This window comes from Lampetra planeri, chromosome 14 (assembly GCF_965212315.1).
Source record: "Lampetra planeri chromosome 14, kcLamPlan1.2.h2, whole genome shotgun sequence".
In the NCBI taxonomy this organism is placed as follows: Eukaryota; Metazoa; Chordata; class Hyperoartia; order Petromyzontiformes; family Petromyzontidae; genus Lampetra; species Lampetra planeri.
The window spans coordinates 212739-233212 of record NC_136120.1 but is presented as its reverse complement, the minus strand read 5'-3'; the positions used below and the strand labels follow the sequence as shown (position 1 = coordinate 233212).

Here is a 20474-nt window from a genome sequence, read left to right as displayed (position 1 = left end):
GCGAGCAGTCGTTAGTAGCGGATCCACGGTGTGGGGGGGGTGGGGTAATTCTGCACAATCCTCACACGACGACACAACACAACTCCATGCCATAGCAGCTGACATGTTTATCACAGATGGGGTTTGCCAGACAGGAGGCAGACGACTTCACAGCCCACTCACTGCGGTGCAGTTTTTACGTGGAACTCCATGCCCTAAATTCACGCAGAGCAGCGTTGATGCACTCACGTCACCTCTCGGTGACGGGTTAAGGTAAAACGGCAGTGCACATTGACGCATGTGCGTTGAACTTCTTTCGCGCTGCATGTAGCCCATCCGTGCTAATCGGAGGTGTGCGGGAGGACAACAAACAAAACACGCAAAAAAAACAGTTCAAAAGAAATTAGTTTTCAATATAGATTTGAGAGTATATAAGCTCCAGTGGCTTCGAAATATCGGACTCCATGTTGGGTTATCCGACTGCCGACGGACTGAGGTATAGGCAGATATGTAAAAAAGTTTTGGATATGCTAACATCGATGAAAAATGCTTATTAAACTACGCACAATAGGTTACTGGACAGAAATAAAGAGCAAACTGCTTTTAACGTGAGAAACTGCTCGACTCTACTTTAGAAGTGAGTGAATGTACGCGAGATTAAGGACAGACGAATGTGCATGGAAAGGTCAGAGTATTTATATGAAATGACAGTTGCACCGTGCACAAATACTGTACTGGGTGTGCCAGATAATTGTTCAGAGCGTATACGTGACATTTGGATATATGATGTTGTACTGTGGTTGTGGAGGTTTACACGTCAATCCTGCAAATTTCATTCCAAGCGATCAATCTCAGCCTGGAGGTACTCATATTGTACACCACTAACACTGTTATGTAGATGAGTCGTGGTACAGTGGTTAGCACCATGCTTTGTGATCCCCGAGATCCAAGTGGACTTCCCATCCATGATTAATGTTCGTGGCGAGTTACATCTAAACCGATTCTGGGTTGTCCCTCCGCTAATCCACAGTGCCGAGATGTTAACTATCTCGCCTGGTATACAGGAGTTCGTGGGTTTGATCCTGACCCTGACGCCTGCATGACAATTTGTAGTTTGCGTGTCTCTTTCCCTATGGTCGCGTGGATTTTTCTCTGGGTCCTTCGGTTCTTCCCTCCGCATTTAGAATCAACCTGCAGTTAGAGTATTTGGCTGCTGTAAATTTCCACGTGATAAGCCACTTCGTTGAGCTATCATTTGTGGCCAGGTTGCTTCTTAAAAAGAGCTACATAGCTCAGTGGGCCTTACCTGGTTAAATAAAAATAGTTTAGTTGAATGGTTTGAATTTAATCCCCACTGACCAACATGGTGACAGAAACCAAACAACCGCCATGACCGACACAGAGTGGGGCAAGCCTTCATCTAGTCACGGATTTACAAAGATCTGTCATTATTATTACTCCTGTACTCTATCCTAAGGGGGGTTCCGTTAATGTATTGCAGTTCATTAAACGAATGATGCAGGGAGAAACTTCATTGTGGTATCGTCACCGATACTTTTGTTGCACATTGCTATCTCAAACCTGTCAACCCCTTACCAGTGTCCTACCTTATTACAGACCAATTCAGACCTTATTGGTCACCCCATACCCTTATAAATATCAATGTACATCCTACAAAGTCCCATCACAAGGGAGAAACACAAACAAATATATATTTTTTGCCCGTATTGACACGGCTGTACGCCGTATGGACTTGAAAACTCAAGTTCCCTGTAGATGAATGCGAGTGAACTGTATGGGTTAACATGTACGCGATCTACACCTTTCAGTAGTTGTGTAGGGCTGTTACGGGAGGGCTGTAAGTGCATACGATCCAATGGGTAACAAACACAGTGGGCGGAGTTACGGGAGTACACGGGGGGGGTGCCCGCAGCGACGTCCGCATCAGGCAGCCTGGGGGGTTGTGATCCTGTTGGGGGGTATAAAGGGGGAGGACAAAGAGAGCTCGGGGCTCAGTCTGGGAACGAAGGAGGAAGAGTGAAGATCCTCTAGCTAGAGCCCTGGACTCCCCTCAACGCCGCCCTTGTCAGGGCTGCAGAGGAGCGAGCCAGAGGCGTGGTTCCGTGAACCAGGGTTAGACCCTGGGACTCCGGAGACCGTAGCCCGACTCACCAGTGTCGGGCCAGTTAGCCTCCCCTAGCTCGTTAGAGGAGGACTTGGGGATAGGTGAGATTAGCTAGGGGGTATCCCCAGTATCCGGGTGAGGGGGCCGCTACCCCCTCTAGTGTTGTCCTGTACCGATAAGCTGAAAATAAATATACGTGTGCCTCAACCTGGGTGTCCAGCGTCTTCACCGGTACTTCATCTGGTGTCAGAAGTACTACGGACATGGAAACACGTCAGACAGCTCGAGCCAGAGTACCGGAGGAGGACACTGCTGAAGTCGTTGAGCCCGAGGCGGCTCACCAAGACATGGCGCAGCCGGGGGCCGACGCGTTCCTACCGGGGCATCGGCATGAAGAGGGGCCGCAGCCAGACGCGCTACGGCTGGCTCACGAGAGACTGGCGGAGCTACTGTACGCCGCTGCCGCCACGCTGGAAAACATCACGCGGCTGGGGGCTGGTGGTCCACCACGGGGCGAGGGGAGTCGTCAACCTGAGCGCCTTCCCGCCATTTCTGAAAACTCAAACTTTGAATTTCCCGCCATCGTCACGGCAGCTGCAGAGGGCGTGGCCGGGCTCAACCTTGGGTCCGACACCGCTCTCGCTGGGACAGCTGCGTCATCTCCAGCGGAGGGAGCGTCATCACATCCGCGACAGGCGATTCCATCTGCCATTCGCGCCGACGCACAGCCGAGTCCCGGGGATAGCAGCCTACAGACGTCCAAGGCGAACGCTGCGCTACAACAACGGCTGCCTCCGCTGAAAGAATTTGTTGGTGCAGAGGGCGACTGGGGCGGCTTCCAGCGACGCTTCATCGCCCACCAAGAAATGGCAAGGTGGTCCGACGATGAAGCCCTCTGCGCGCTGCCGGCGCTCCTCGACGCAGACGCGCTCGCCGCCCTCACATCGGCGCCGAAAGAGAAGCGGTCTACTCTGCCGAAGGCACTACAGCTGCTGGCCGGGGTCTATGGACCTTCAGCGGAATGCAGAGAGCGGTTCTACGAGCGCAAGCGGGGGGAGAAGGAGTCGCCCCTGGCATACAGGACGAGCCTCCTAGCGCTGGCTAAGACGGCTTTTCCCCGTATGGACGACGATGGCGTGGACGCGATGGTCACGGAGAAAATACTCCTCCTGGCAGACGACCTGGACATCGCTGTCGTCGCACAGGAGGACGCCGAGATGACCTCTCTTCAGGCGGCGCGCCTCCTTCACGCCAACCTTCTGTCCCTGCGGCGGAAAGCCAGCAGGGCATCGGCAGGGCGTGCGGTGGCTGCAGCCACCCTTCCGACGGAGGAGCTCTTCGCCGTCGACCATCGACGGCAACAGGCGCAAGAAGTACGGTCGGCCCGGGACGGGTCAAGCCGTTTCAACCGCCCGTCGTCTCCACCGGGGCTCCCGCGGTGTTTCAACTGCGGCGTCCGGGGCCACGTCGCCTCGGGGTGCCGCTCTCCTCGACAGCGCGGGACGACGGCTCGACGGGACGCCGGGCCTCCTCCTCCCAAGCTCCAGCAACATGACCCGGCGAGTCGCGGCACCACACATGTTTGGCCAAAGCACCTACCCGTTGCACGCTCTCGCACCACAACAAACGGGGGGCCGATGTCGCGTTGCGAGGGGCCAGCGCGGATCACTGCGGGGACTCAAATCGAGCCCAAACAGTGGTCCGTGTTGGCCCATCGCGTGGTAGCCGCGTCGTCAGGGTCGTCGGCCGTAGTCGGACACATTGACGGGGTAGAAGTACGCATCTTGGTCGATACGGGGGCATCGGCGACAATCATTTCGGAATTAATTTACAATATTCTGCCCGTACAAAGCCGGCCTTTACTGCCGGTTAACGTCCCATTCTATGCCGCTAACGGGGGCTCTCTCGGCATCATGGGACAGATTCGAGCGCAAATTTCTATTGGGGACATCAAATTGTCGGGGCCGATTTTCGTTTCCTCCTCGCTGGCGGTTCCGTGCCTGCTGGGGACGGATTTCTTAGGTAAAATGCCCATTCGTATTTTGATCGACCAAGGATGCATTGAGCTTCCATCGGGGCGGCGCATGGCGTTCCTGCCATCCCCTGCGGCGGCTCGGTCGGCGTTCGCGACGGTACCGGCGTTCGTCGTTGAAACTGTTCGTGTGCCGCCGGGAGCTCAAATGCTAGTGCCTCTGAAACTTCGTAAGCCCTTCGCTAAGGGCATAGGGGATCAGGGTGTTTTGCTGGGACCGTCTAGGGCCGGGATTAATGGGCCTCATTTGATTCCGGCCCAGACCGTCGTAAGAGGGGACGGGGACCCTTTCATCGCGGTCCTAAATGTGGGATCGCAGACGGTGGTGGTTCCTCAAGGGACGGTGCTCGCTCACGCGACGCCAGTGCCCTGCGAGGAACCTGTCGCGAACCACGTTGGCACTGCTTCCCGGATGCTCCCACATTCGGACAGCGATGAAGGGTGGATCGACGCGCTTTGTGCGGGATCGACGGACCTGACAAATTCAGAGCGCCAACAGCTTAGAACGCTACTGAGGGAATTTTCCGACGTTTTCAGTCGTGATAAATATGATTTGGGTTGCACTCACCTGCTGCGTCACCATATTGACACGGGTGACAGCGCGCCAATTCGCCAAAATCCGTTTCGGTTAAGTCCCGCCGAAAAGGACCATGTCAAATCGGCTGTTGATGACATGTTAGCCGCCGACATCATTTCTCCCTCCACCAGCCCGTGGGGAGCGCCGATCGTCCTGGTTAAAAAGCAGGACGGCTCGTTGCGGTTTTGCGTGGATTTTCGGCGCCTTAATAAAATTTCGGTTGCCGACGCATACCCGCTCCCACGGATGGACGAATCGCTGGACGCTTTGGCGGGAGCGCGATTCTTCTCCACACTAGATTTACTTTCGGGATTCTGGCAGCTTCCTCTGGACGATGATTCTAAGCCTAAAACTGCTTTCCGTACACCGCACGGCCTGTTCCAATTCAACCGGTTGCCGATGGGCTTACACTCAGCGCCGGCAACTTTCCAGCGATTGATGGAATTGGTTTTGGCTGGATTGCAATGGGAATCGTGCCTGATTTATTTGGATGACGTTATTGTCTTTGGTAAAACTTTTGATGAACATCTCCAGAGGTTGCGGGCGGTTTTCCTAAAGATGCGGGCTGCTAATTTGAAATTTAAGCCCCAAAAATGCCATTTGTTACGCGAGTCGGTGCGTTATTTGGGGCACATCGTAGGGCGCTCGGGTATTGCTACCGATCCCGCCAAAACGCAGTGTGTCAGCTCCTGGCCGACTCCCACCTCGGTGGGAGAGGTCAGGAGTTTTATTGGCTTCGCATCATATTACCGACGCTTCGTCGCTAATTTTGCAACAATTGCCAAACCCCTACACGCGTTAACATCTAAAGGGGTTCGGTTCCACTGGGGTCAGGATGAGGAAGCTGCTTTCTGCTCCCTTCGGGACGCGCTGGTGAAGGCTCCTCCCTTGATTTACCCAGATTTTTCGAGGCCGTTTTTGCTCGACACCGACGCGAGCAACACGGGTATTGGAGGCGTGCTTTCCCAGGTGGTTGACGGCGTGGAACGGGTGGTCGCGTACGGCAGTCGGGTGTTGTCTCCAACGGAGCAAAGATATTGTGTCACCCGTAGGGAACTGTTGGCAATTGTCTATTTCATCCAACAGTATCGCCCATATCTGTACGGTCGGCATTTCACCGTCCGCACAGATCATGCGGCACTGCAGTACGCCCTGAAGGTTCAACAGCCATCGGGACAATTGTCCCGATGGCTGGAGGTCCTCCAGGATTTCAGTTTTGAAACCACTTATCGTAAGGGCGTTCGCCACACCAACGCTGACGCTCTGTCACGGATGCCAACCGCCTCCGAATGCGCATGTCTCCTGGGGTCGGGGCGTTGCAAGCCAGTGGGGGACGTGATGGTTCCGGTCCTGGCGGCGGCCGCCGACGATGAAACGGTAGTCCCCATTGATATCGCCGAACAGGGGAGAGATTCCCTGCTTGGATTGCCCGTTGATGAATGGGGGCGCCTCCAGTTGGAGGATGCCTCCCTCCTCGCGTTGCGTCGTCGCGCCGGGGAGAGGGGGCGTGTGACGGGTCATGCCGACGCATGGGAAACCCATGCGGGCTTGCTTATGCATTGGGACGGGAAATCCCAGCGTCACCGGCTGGTGGTCCCTTCTGGCCTACGAGGTAAGGTGGTGTGGGCTGCTCATGAGCGCCTCCTCCACCTAGGTACCCAGAAAACACTCGCCTTGCTTCAGCTGAATTTTTTTTGGCCGGGTATGACAAGGGATGTCGCTGATCTGTTGGCGGCATGCCCTCAGTGTGCGCAGCGCAAACCACCGGCACGGGAGTCGAACCCGCCCTTACAATCCATCCAGGTCTCCAGAATAAATGAACTGGTCGCACTGGATATTCTGGGGCCATTCCCCGCCACCTCCAGGGGAAATAAATATTTGCTTACTGGGGTCGAATATTTTACGCGCTGGCCTATGGCCTGGCCCCTGGCGAATCAGTCGGCAGCAGCCATCGTCGACGCCTTTGTCCAAGGTTATGTCATGGACAAAGGTGCCCCGGAGCGGTTGTTGACCGACCAGGGTAGAAATTTTTCGGGGAAACTCCTAAAACAAGTCTGTGATCTCCTGGGAACGAAAAAAATTCGAACCTCCCCCTATCACCCGCAAACGGACGGGATGGTCGAGCGTCTGCATCGCACCATCACGTCTATGTTGTCGCAGCAAGTTTCGGACTCACAGGCTGATTGGGACTTACAAATTCAAGGGGTTCTAGCGGCATACAGATTGGCTCCCCATGCTGCGACGGGGTTTTCACCTTTCTTTCTTATGTATGGCCGCGAACCCGACCCACCTGTTCGGGCACAGTTGCAGATCCCCGTGCCGCTGGGCAAATCTAAATTGGACGATCACGTTAAATTTAACCTTGACAAACTGACTGAGGCGCGGGATGCGGCGAGGCTAAATTCTGACAGGCGTCAGAAGGCGAACGAGCGCCTCAGACTGGCTCGCGCGCACGTGCTGCAGTGGAAGCCGGGGGACAGGGCATGGCTGCACTGTCCCCAGGTACCACTCGCGACCTCCTCTAAACTCGTACGCCCGTGGCGGGGCCCCGTCGAGGTTATTGAGGTTTTGAGGCCTCAGTGCGTTCGAATCCAATGGGGGAGGCGCCGGTGGTTTGTACACCCCTCTAGGCTGAAGCCGTTTGTTGCGGTGCGGGGGCCCACGCCACGCACGCGAGGCCAAGCATGTGGGGGGTCGACCGACTCGGAGGGTCCGTCGCTGCTCTCGCCTGATGTGTTGCCGGCTGTCCCACCCACAGGTGCACCGGGAATGACGGGCTCACGCCCTGGAACCCCCACAGGTGATGCCGACAGTCGCGCGACTTCAATCGCGACCTCACCTCGCATGGGACAGCCGCCACCGGATGGTCCGCCGTCCGGGGTTGCCCCGTGTGACGGGCCTGCGGCAAGGACGCGCGCTAAAATGCGCAGACTCTTATAATATACAGCAGGAAGAAAAAAAAAAAAAAAAAAAAAACTTTTCTTATTTATTTTCCTTCACGTGTCATGGTTACTGTATGCTGCGTCGGTGGTGTGCTCCTTGCACACTGAGTGTGTTGTGTTGTGTGGGCGCGGTGTGTGTGTTGTGGGTGCGTTGTGTGTCGTGGGTGTGCTGTGTGTGATGGGGGAGTTCCTGGCTAGTTGTACATACGTGCTTACGGATTTCGTATTTATGCGGGGGGGGGGTGCGTCGGACATTCCCTTCGGGGGTATGGTTGTTGTTCTTGTTGTTGTTCTTCTATTTGCATTTTGTTGAAAAAAATGAGGCACACACGGGGTCGAGGGGTAATTGTTCCTTTATTTGGAATTGTTGCAGCCGGGACGGCTGCGAGCTGTAATGGGGGGGGTGATGTAGGGCTGTTACGGGAGGGCTGTAAGTGCATACGATCCAATGGGTAACAAACACAGTGGGCGGAGTTACGGGAGTACACGGGGGGGGTGCCCGCAGCGACGTCCGCATCAGGCAGCCTGGGGGGTTGTGATCCTGTTGGGGGGTATAAAGGGGGAGGACAAAGAGAGCTCGGGGCTCAGTCTGGGAACGAAGGAGGAAGAGTGAAGATCCTCTAGCTAGAGCCCTGGACTCCCCTCAACGCCGCCCTTGTCAGGGCTGCAGAGGAGCGAGCCAGAGGCGTGGTTCCGTGAACCAGGGTTAGACCCTGGGACTCCGGAGACCGTAGCCCGACTCACCAGTGTCGGGCCAGTTAGCCTCCCCTAGCTCGTTAGAGGAGGACTTGGGGATAGGTGAGATTAGCTAGGGGGTATCCCCAGTATCCGGGTGAGGGGGCCGCTACCCCCTCTAGTGTTGTCCTGTACCGATAAGCTGAAAATAAATATACGTGTGCCTCAACCTGGGTGTCCAGCGTCTTCACCGGTACTTCAGTTGTACAAAAGTGTCTGAAACACTCTTCTTCATATCGATCACTGGTAGCGGTTGCCTCAATTTTCCACACTGATATGTCAGAGTTGTATGGTGACTCCATTAATGGTATATTTGGCAGTGCATTGGCTGAGTTGTCAGCATTCTGGCCATACTGTCCCATGATGGGCCACTTTCCCAGTGGCAACAATAACAACAAAAACAACACGTGGAAGTTAGAGTAACCCAGCAAACAGTGTTTATAATAAATGTCAATGAACTCCCAAAATTACTCTTCCCAATTACACCAGTGACTTATAAGATTATCAACTGCCTCAGAGAAACAAGCTCACTATTCAACATGCTCTTTTAAAAACTTCCCAATCTTTAGTAATGCAGTTGAAGCTGGATTTAAACACGTTCCTTTGGAGCTAGACCAGTTGTGCTTATGTAGTGAGTTCTCAGGGAGACAGACGACGTAGTTGAGGCACTCTTTTATTTAACCAAAAGGCGGTAACAATACTTGAAGGGGTAACGGCCCCTTCACCCGTACTCAATGGGGAACACCCCTAGCACTATTCTCTGACTGTCCTATTCCCAGTCCTCCGCTATGAGTGCTAGGGGAGGCTATCTGATCCGGCCCTGGTCAAGCACGGATCCCGGCACCCAGCTAACCAGGCCGTGCTCTTACAAGAGCAGCGGTCCTGGAGCTCTTGGGGCCGCACCACTGGCTTGCCCTGCTCGGCCCTGACAAGGACAGCGAGCCAGGGGAGTTCCAGGGCCTATTCTGACGGTCTTCAGTCTTCACTGGTAAGCTTCTAACACACTGGCCCCGAGCCCTCTGGCTCCCCGCCTTTTATAGGAATCCTCTCCGAGGGGTGGGGCTATGGGGGATCACAGCGCCCCCATGGCCCCCCAGGGTTAACCGATGCGGACGTGGATGTAGACACCCGTGTGTGGGTGCAGACACCCTTGTGTTTCTGTCCGCCTTTCTCCCCGTAACAACCCCTACACTTATATCCGAAGTGTGCTCGTACAGGCACATGTTGCTTCTATGAGAACTGTGCTTAGAATAGGCGTGCTTACATGCAGCATCTACCGTATTCCGGGATTGTTACCGCACGTTATTATATGCAGTGGAGGTGAACAACTGGACAGCTGTGCCAGATATTGATAGTATCATAAGGGTCAATCAAGGTCACCTGTGGTCAAGATGCTGTCGATGCCATCACACATCACCGTCACTTCCTTCCTGCTGATAGATCCTGGAGTTGTTCTAAAGTTGACACCCAACCTTGAAATTCTGCTCTCATAGTATCCTGCAACCTCACTTCAGGTCTACCTCTTAATTGCCAACCTCTGAGTGTCACTCCAACGATCCTGCCCTCCCCACCCCACCTATCCTGATTGCATCCATGATACGTTCTTGCCAAGTTCCATTCCCAAATTCCATGCTGTCGTGAAAGTCCTAGTGTCCCCTTGCATGCAGCTGTGTCTAAAGGTCATCGGTTAACTTTTCCAGTTGCACTTTCTCCGCATCATTAGCACCTCCGATGAGCACGGGTGGCTACGTACGGTGCGAGAGAAGTTCAACATACATACACGCATCATAGCTCACCTCGATAGTCTTCCCAGCTGGGTGGCCCTGCTGAAGCCAGTGCTCTCCGTGCTTGTGGATTTGATTCAACGTCAGTTCCATTTTCTCCAAGTCCTTCATCAGCACCTTCGTCCGAGAAACATTAAATTTGCATGAGCCTAAATGCCCCACTTTCAGAATCTGTATACTGCGGCAGCGGTTGACGATTCCAGCCGTCAATAAGCCTGCAGGAAGAGCAGCCACATTTGGTTGTGCACAGTTTTCAGTTCTGTTGGCCGGATATCCCCATTCTTACAAAATAATTATTTGACTTTTTCCCATTCAGGTTTAGCTTACAAAAACATTGTCAAGCAAAAATAAACATATCGTTCATTTACAATTTCTATGCGAGGCACTGCGCGTAGGTTTTTTGCTGTATAGCCCTCTGATGATGTTTTTTTTCAGGTTGTACCATGTGCCGAATGGCATACTGTCTGACGTTTCGCTCTGTAGGAACAGAAGAAGCTCCTGGCACATGGAGCGAAACATCGGAGACTATGCCCGACACAGTTGGTTGTGCTACAGGAAGAAAACACGTGGGAAAGCCGAGGCAAAGCTGTGCTTCATAAGCAGTGCGTCCCACCATCAGGGTGATGTACATTTTAACCCCTTTATAAAGACAGTCTGTTCTCCTATAATGCGGTAGCTGTGTTCCCGAAGAACACCACGTGGAGTAATCACGTTATAATAAACAATCGAGGGTCAAGCACAGCCCGCGATAACACGTGAGATGCATACGCAGGCTGAACAAAGACTGAGGTGCGCATGGGTAGCATCTAGAAGCATCCAGCAGCATCCCACCTTGTGCGATGCTGCCGAGTCAAACGTACAACCCGCTCATTCATCCTCACGCAACGTAGTTCCGTTCACTCAATCGCGTTATATCCATTTCGAAACCGCGTTTTATGCATATATAAAATGTGTTCCCTAATACATTCATGCGTTATATCAAATTGGCGTTGATGAAAACACTCATTTTCGGAGAACAGACTGCAAATGCATCTCTCCACTTCCCTACGTGTCCCCACGTGTCCCCACGTGTCCCCGCGTGTCCCCGCGTGTCCCCGCGTGTCCCCACGTGTCCCCACGTGTCCCCACGTGTCCCCACGTGTCCCCACGTGTCCCCACGTGTCCCCACGTGTCCCCACGTGTCCCCACGTGTCCCCACGTGTCACTGACAGCGTGGGCATCTCTCTTGGCACCCATGTCGGGGTTTTGGTCGCTCCAGTCGAACGACAGCTCCGCCTCCTCCTGCTCGTTGAGACGCATCAACTGCTCCGTGGCGTGCGTGACCAGTACCCTCAAACACTCCAGGTTCTGGAGCCGCCGCTCGGACGAGACCTGGCAAGTTACAGAGAGAGAGAGAGTGGGCAACATCGCGCAGTCTGGCTGCTGGTGGCAGAGATTGTGACTTTTGTGGGTATCTCCACGGTTGGGCATCTAACTCTGGTGGCTGGGTTCACAGCGAAGCGCACTTATCACTGTAACACCACCCCACCACAACAGTTATTAAGACCCCTTCAAATGTGTCAGCTGTGTCAATAACGACGTGGCTGTCGAACGTGCAATGCATTGGAACACACTTGAAGCACGTGACACGATGAACAATACCCACGACTTGAGCCCGTTTCACACACGCAAAAAAACATTTATTAGCCAGACGGTTTAGGTCATGTGGAAAGAAGGGATCCGTACATAAATGTTGTGGGTGTAATGCCAGGTTAGCGGAACAGTTCTAAAGCAATGGCAACGTGTAAACTATGGTTTAAGAAAAAAACACTGCACCCACCCACAGAGTAATCCAAGTGGGAGGGCCATTTAAAATTCCACGTGACAGGTGTGCCAAACAACTACCGTCTTCTGTAATTGAAAGGCAGTCAGATCAAAAGGTATTGGCAAGAGCCCCATGGGATGCAGATGCCTAACAAAACAATAACAACATACAACAACAACAAAAACACCGTCTCATTTTTTAGTTTTTTTTTACTATGCTCGCTCGCTCCATACGCCACCAGCACAAACTGTGCGAGAGGTTACCGTTCATCACATAATCAACAATAGCATGGATAGAGTGGAATGCAGCAAACATAACTACCCCACCGGCTGATGCCAGAATAGTCTGGGGGACAAGATTCTCACCAAAACAAATGACGAAAACCCGCCACCAATGAATCAGGATTCCTGCGTAAATGCCTTGAATTACAGTCTTATCGGTACACATTTGTACACACCGCGTGCGCACACACACACACAACACACAAGCACACAGCGGATATCCAGCGTGCGCGTGAAAGCAAGTTGCAATGCTTGAGTAGCCCGGGATAATTATGGTGACGCATATTTGAAAAAAGGCTGCTTTGAATAGGAGTCTTTGTATGAAATATTCATATAAATAATAATAACAACGATTCTTTAGGAGATATCTATGCAGGATTTTTTTCTGTTTTCCTTGTACTTGCACATGTTTGTGTGATATTGTATAAAGTGTTTTGTCAGTCCACTGCTGAATGAAGGCCACCCTGTTGGCCTTGCGGGTTGTTTGACCATACCTCGCCATGCTGGTCAATGTGGGTGCGTGAAAGGGGTGGGTGGAGCAAAGATGGGTACGGATATCACTCGGTACTAATTTTAGCCATGGCCATGAATCAAACTCGGGTCACTAGGCTAATAGCGCTACTGTTGTGATAACCAAGCCTACCGATGCTTACCCCACTACTTATAGTGCATACTGTGTTATATTATGATACTGATTGTCTACTTGGGAATTTAACAGCCGTTGGTGACACGATTGCATTCCAAACACAATTTAAACAATGCAGAAGATCGATTCTCAACACATACACGCACACACAATCCGATGCACGTTATACTGCACTGCATTGCGACCTTAAAAAAGTATCTATGTCAACCGAGGCGTCATTCCACACCGAGTATATTTAGACACGTGCACGTGAACACCGTGCTAACGTGTTCCGACTTTACCCTCACCCTAATCCTGTTTGCACTGCCCATGCAGTCAGTAACGCAACGGTGGTCAAACTGGAAACTTGCGAAATGCGGTCAAAAATGCCACAGAATGCAACATTACAAGGTCACGACAACCCACGGTTATGCCGATGCCCTGTGATCAAAGCGAATGTTAATCTACTTGAGAGGGTTTCCACGTTGATATCAATATGCTACTCTCGAAAGGGTCGCACTGATCTCATAAAAATAAATGCTATATTTTGGATTATGTAAGGTCATAAGTACAGCTGACTATCCAGTTCATTTAAACACAAACAGCCTTGACTTAATCCATAAGAATAAACCGATGCATCGATTAATATTTAATTCTTAACTCACGATGCAAGCTGCACACCACGCGTGCAAGTTATCATGACGTTTCGATGTGTATGCTGTAAGTTGCAAGTAATGGCTTCTCGGGACCCGGACACCGGAGGCTGCTACAGCCACCGCAATATCAATAAAATGATATTGATTATTGCATTCAATCGCATCAAGTCTTTTGCATCACAACTGGGCTGAATCATTAGCTCCCTCACTTTTTAATGAATAAGCTTAGCGCAGGTGTGGTCCGGCAGCCAAAGTAACAAGAAGAGCCATTTTTTTCGAATGCACGTGATGGATACGAGGAGGCCGGTTTGGTCCATTATAAATAAATAATTGTCCTTAAAGGGCTGCATTCTCCTCCGGAGCCGTAGGTTGCCGACCGCTGCCCTAGCAGATTGATACAACTGGCATGGTAATTTAGTGCAGCCCCGGTTTACATCGGGGGATGCGTTCCTGAAAGGTGCGACGACGAATATTTAAATGATGTCAATCGAAGCGATTGACCAGGTAGTGGTAGTAGTAGTTGGTGGTGGTGGTGGTGGTAGTGATGGTAGCAGTGGGTGGTTGTGGTAGTAGTAGTGGGTGGTGAGTGGGTGGATGGTGGTGGTGGAGGTGAAGGCTAAGAGGTGACGGATTACGAGAAAGGACGGACAATGCTGTGAGCGATGTGAGTGTGTGGGGGGTTGAAGCAACGCGAATGGGGTAGCGGTGTTAATAAAGTTACGACTTCATAGACGGAATCTGACTTCTATACTTGGGGGGGTGGGGGCAAGGATTCGCTTTGTACTTCACATTAGGAATCGCGGGTGCATATAATTAGTTATTTTTACATCTTAATTGTGTAATGACAGTTGAGTCAGCCTGCAGTGTGAGTGGACTGGTGGCCACGGGAGGTAGTGACAGGGGGAGTCAGCCTGCGGTGCGAGTAGACTAGTGGCCACGGGAGGTAATGACAGGGTAGTCAGCCTGCAGTGTTAATGGACTGGTGGCCACGGGAATGATCGAGAATAGGAGCGTGGCTAGGTGACGTAAGAGGACAGTAGAGTCTGCTGGTAGAAGGAGCGGTCTAGAACCAGCGAGAAGGTTCGAGAATGGAGGCATGTCCACAGACCGTATATAAGGGAAATGCGCGGGGCTTGTTGCAGTGTGGTCTCCGCCTGTCCGAGTGTGAGCACGTGTCTCCATAATAAAGAAAACCTTCCCAGGACAATTGCGTCATAGTCATCTTTACAATTGTAACGAACTGAAAATAAATTGATAAATGTTCCACAAACTCCACCCATGGACGACGTATTGTGAAATGACGTAAAAGGGAGTGACGTAAATCGGGGTATTGCTATACTGTAATGTTAGACATGTTCAATACCACGATGTGTTTTCAGAGTTTATTATCAAGCAGAGACTTACGAGCAGAATCTGGTAGTGTTGGTACAGCACGCCAAGGTGTTCACCATAGCACATCTTGTGGTATTGCGAGATATCATTCTGGTGATGATAAAAAAAAACAATTATAACATGTTAACAACATGAAAGGATATTTCCTACTTAGCCCTTTTAAAACGGCACTTGCATTGCCCATCAATAATAATCATAATTTACTGCCCAAAAATTCCATAAGTCTCAGGAAGGCTTTCCTGAGTGAAGTTGTAGTATCGTTATTAAAAGGTGAATGTAGATGTTCGCCCCGTTTTCAATTCACAGCTGGATGAAGGCCTCCCCCACACTGTATCGATCAAGGGGACTGATTGGTGCGAGATGTTAACTCCCTTGGCTGGTATGCAGGTGTACATGGGTTCATTCCCAACCCTGACGTCTGTATATTTAAAATTTAAATGTTTCTCACCGTAGTCGCGTGGATTTGTCTCAGTGTCCTCCGATTTTTCCCTCCACATTTAGAATCAACGTGCGCTTAAGCCAAAGACTCGCAACGTGCGAGTCTTTGGCTGCTATACATTTCCACATGATAAGCCACTTCGTTGAGCTATCATTTGTGGCCAGGTGGCTTCTGAAAAAAATCTATATAGCTCAGCGGGCCTTACCTGGTAAACCACAACATAGTTTAAATAGTTTTATAGTTCATGACACTGATCAGCTAGGGTTGATGAAGGGGGGAGACCCAGGAGCGAATCAGATATCACTCGCCACTAATGTTAGCCATGGCTAGGAATCAAACTAAGGTCGCCGGGTTCATCGTGCAGTAAGCTAACCACTGCACAATCATTATACCAATTTGTACACAGCCATCATATCATTGAGCAAATCATTCTAATACATACTAACTAGTTTGGACATTTAGCAGATGGCAATGCATAATATATGTTGCTTAACATTCACATTCAATCTATACATATTTCATCCCATTTTAAATGTCAATCTACACACATTTTCAGAGGATGCAAATATATAGGGAAACAATAAATGTGTCAACAATAATGAAATTAATATAGCCAAATATTAAGGGCAATGTACAGAATTTGGCTTATTAAGGAAATGTCATTCCATACAAATTGGATTTAGGAGCATGCTGTGTCATCATAGTGTTCATCATTTATCAGATAAGCAACGATAGCTCTAATGCGTTTGACTTTTCAAGCTGGAAAATTAGCTTTTGCCAAACTTTGGAGGTTAAAATGTCCCACATTGATATGCCACTATCATGCAGGCCTGACAAAGCTGAAAGCTCTAATTAAGCAAATATTTAAGGCCGGGGTTCACGGTCTTATACGTAATAGGGCTTCTGCTAGATGCATTGCTCAAGCATTTCCTGAGGCGTCCAAATCCCCCCTTTGCAAAACATTAGTGGAATGAAGCATCGTACCCGAGTTTAATGTGCTTCATACTGGAGGTTCCTTTATTCATAAAAACATGCGAGTTACTCTCACTTTATTTATTTCAGCACAGTGAAAGCTGTACAGACCTCCGACGTGTTTCCAGGCCCATATTGCAATTTGTTTGACATGATGCCCGACGTTTCGCTTCACATGCTGGGAGCTTCTTCAGGACATGAAACGTCGGACATCGCACCAAACGACAGTATGATCCGAAAACACATCGCAGAACTATATATACGCGCTAGAGTAAAACAGGATTCGTTCATCGCTTGCATTTCTTGAGAGCCCGTGTCATGATTCAACGGGGTTTTACACGTAACAGTGAAAAGCGCATCCGAATACGGATGCACTTTTTCACCGACAAAGAAGCTGTGATTTTGCCCGAACAACATGCACGCATGTTTGTGTTATCAGAGCATTAAACTATTTCAGGCTTTGCGCTGCCAAACGTATTTTTTTCTCCACCGACAACAATATTTTGGCCTGGGGCGTGAATGCAACATTGTCAAAGTTAAGCCATGCAATGCAAATCCCCTCTGTCTCAACATCCTATGCCCTGCACCCACCGCACAGCTGAGCCAGGACTTTGAGAAGGGTGATTTGGGGTAGAGCTTACATAAAAAAAATGTCACCGCAGTAACTGCGAGGTTGCAACAAAAACATAGGGATGTTTTCGTCACACAACCGCCGATCTCGTGTAAGTCAGCATTTCATTAAGAGGTCGGTCAGCAAGTGCAAGTTGGTGAAGTGGGGAGTGGCAGTATAGCGGTTAGCGTGTTATGGCGACTCGGGTTTGGTTCCCATTCATGGCCAACACCATTGACGATTAACTGAACCGATCCTGGGCCTCTCCTAGGTCGACTCAGCCTGGTGAAGTGTGTAAACATCGCTACTCGGAAGAAAAAGGCTGCTGGCCGTGGTGATGGCCACCCAACACCCTTGTGTGCCGTGCTTGCTAACAGCACTTGGCCCAATAGTCTGGTAAGGCTATACAGACGATATTTGCCTTTGTTGTCGGTGAAGTGGGGGATACAAGACTGGTTCAGATGTCACTCGCCACTGACGTTAGCCTTGGCTGGAAATCACTCAGGTTGGCTGGGTCCATCGTGCTCAAACCACTACACCACTGTTCCCGCAGCTGAACCACGACTTTGGGAGATCCATTTGGGGTAGAGCTTAAATTAAAGCTATCACTGCATAAACAGTAGGGAGAGGCTACTAACGAACAAAGGGATGCAGCTACATACAACTGCCGATCGTGTGTCATCCAGAGTGGAGAGGTCAGTTGGCACCATAAGAAAGCCATACACCAACAGCATACACATCCACAACACATCACACATTCATCGCCTTCATCATCCTCATCATTGTCATCAGTTTCAGTCTTCGTCATCCTAACGTTTGGCATGTTCTTCCAACTTCCCCTTTCCCCTCACTCTCTTCATAATGCTATGATGGTGACCATTCTCTGATGTCATCCATCCACATTCCACATTCCTTGTGGCCCATCTCATGATTTTCTGCACCACAGATTATTCCTACCGTTGTGTTAAGTAACCTCTCTCCGCTTGAGCCTCTCAACACATGTTCTACGAATTCCATTTTGTTAAAATGCCAATAATTAGTGGCAATCCTCTTTTTAAAACCTCGTCATTATTAATGTCATCCTTCCAACACCACAACAATATTATCATCATCATATTACCATAATTCACGACCACAGAGTGATGAAGTGTGTTCGCAACATCTTAGCATCCTGTTCTTAGTTGTTACACGTGTAGACAACGTGAGGTCAAGAGTTGCATTAGGCCAGTCTTCTTTGCTATTTTCAGAGGGGTGGCCCATTTCGCCGATAAGACATCATTAGTGCGAGAGCCGCCGAACATTTGAAACCATTGTGAGGTTTGACAGCAGCACAATGATGGGGGGTGGGGGGGGGGAGTTGTCACGTGTCGTGTATTGTCGGGGGCCTCACTAAAGGGCACCGGGGGCCGCCAGTGGCCCGCGGGCCTTGCAATGAAGAGCACTGCATTTTAGGGGGCCGATTGAAACACCTGTGCGCCTCAATACCGTACTGCTTGTGAGCACGGGGCGCCTCCCTTTCCGAGTGGGGCGGTTCGTGAATGGCTACAGGTGTAGAGATGGTTGACGGGTGCATTTTTATCATTGGGAATTTGCCATGGGTGGCGAAACTGGATGGGGACATGTAACGACAGAGCAGAGCGTGGTTGAGGGGGTCTTCTCGTGCTGGGGCCGTCGCTGCCATGGCCGGGTATTAGAGCGGTTGAAATAAAGAAGCTATCTTCTGAAATCTCGACTTTGTTTGAAGTCCTTTAATATGTCAAGGCACTTCTCATAGAGCTCTTTACATATCCCACACCATCTGATTAGCACAGTATGGTGCGAAAAAAATTCAACACCGCGGGAGCTGGAATCGCAAAAGCCGGGAAAGCGGAGTCCTGGACACCCTTACAAATGCGGTGTTTCATGTCAAAGTGAAAAAAAAATAATCTTGCAAAATATGTTTTCAAATAAAATATATATATATACACACACAAACAAAACTTGCCTCGTACTTCTTTGCCTCGTCTAGCTTGCTTTTGAAGTTGCTGATGGTGGCGTGCTGAGCAGTTTGCTTCTGCAGGTGCAGGTCGACTTCTCGCATGTCCTTGCCCCAACCTGCGTGGTCCACCTTGGCCTGCGGGAGACGCTTTCAATTATTCACAGCGATTGTTCCTACCCCCCCCACCTTCCTCCCACCCCACCCCAGGGTACAAGGCAGCTCGTGGCACTCACACCGGGGCTGAAACACAAAAGGAGCTGAAGCCGCTGCATGTCCATCGTGCGACGCTGCCCAGCATTGTGGCAACAAGCAGTTTTTGTTTGCCTGCAAATAGTTTTCCAGGAGACACAAAAAAATCTGATTACCGATCGGCACGCATTGTGTGTGCGTTGATGAGATGACACGAGGTGCCAAATGCTACTTCGAGATATTTCCAATGGATATTTCGATTAATAATAATGCTAATTTGTAACACGTACAATTTTCACTTGCCTGAAGGCAGTGACCTCACCAACTAGCTGGGCTTTTGGTCAAACACAAGTACAGCTCCTATTGAGCATTTGTGTAATGTAGTAACTCCACGGGAGACGACTTCACGGGTAACACACTCTTTATTTTATCAAACTTGGTTACAGGTGACTAACACCTACTTTGTATCTCGGGTGACAAACACCCACTTCGCTACTTGGCGACTAACGCCCACTGAGTTACTCGGATGACCAACATCCACTTAGTACTCGGGTGACAAACACCCACTTAGCTACTTGGCGACTAACGCCCACTGAGTTACTCGGATGACCAACATCCACTTAGTACTCGGGTGACAAACACCCACTTAGCTACTTGGCGACTAACGCCCACTGAGCTACTCGGATGACCAACATCCTCTTAGCTACTTGGCGACTAACGCCACTGAGCTACTCGGATGACCAACATCCACTTAGTACTCGGGTGACAAACACCCACTTAGCTACTTGGCGACTAACGCCCACTGAGCTACTCGGATGACCAACATCCACTTAGCTACTCGGCGACTAACGCCACTGAGCTACTCGGATGACCAACATCCACTTAGCTACTCGGCGACTAACGCCACTGAGCTACTCGGCTTCACTAGGTCTTCAGCTCCGTCTTCGGGTCTTCAACTGGGTAACTCTCCCCGAGTGCTCTCGCGCGTCCCCCTTTATACCCCACCTGCGGACGTCGCTGCGAGCACCCACTTATTCGACCAATCGCCGGGTGCTGGCTACGATCCTCTTTTCCCACATCTCATCGTGCCTCACCACTCACTCCGCGCCGCCTCGTCATCTGTCACTCCCGGCGCGCGCGTCCACACCACGCCCACAACGCGTGCCCAACCCCGCACCCCGCGCCGCCCCGTGATCCATCACTGTCACAGTCGGCGCACGTCAATACCACCACTACATCACCCCCTACCACATAGCTCGCAGCCGCCCCGGCTGCTACAAAAATTACAAACCCTCCCTGTGTGCCCCGTAACACAACACAACAACAAGAACAACAACTAAGCTAACAACACAAC

General features: G+C 50.8%; 1 protein-coding gene across 2 annotated transcripts in view; it reads right to left on the bottom strand.

Moving 5' to 3' along the window:
* The window catches only part of LOC144722270 (uncharacterized), a 53719-nt gene that overhangs the window by 22760 nt on the left and 10485 nt on the right, over positions 1 to 20474 (bottom strand). For both annotated transcript variants that reach the window (XM_078600363.1, XM_078600364.1), the window contains exons 3-6: positions 18938 to 19066; positions 14945 to 15022; positions 11384 to 11545; positions 10187 to 10291 (exon numbers count right to left, since the gene is read on the bottom strand). In XM_078600363.1, coding sequence (XP_078456489.1) covers positions 10187 to 10291; positions 11384 to 11545; positions 14945 to 15022; positions 18938 to 19066 — 474 coding nt within the window. The remainder of the gene's footprint in view (positions 1 to 10186; positions 10292 to 11383; positions 11546 to 14944; positions 15023 to 18937; positions 19067 to 20474) is intronic.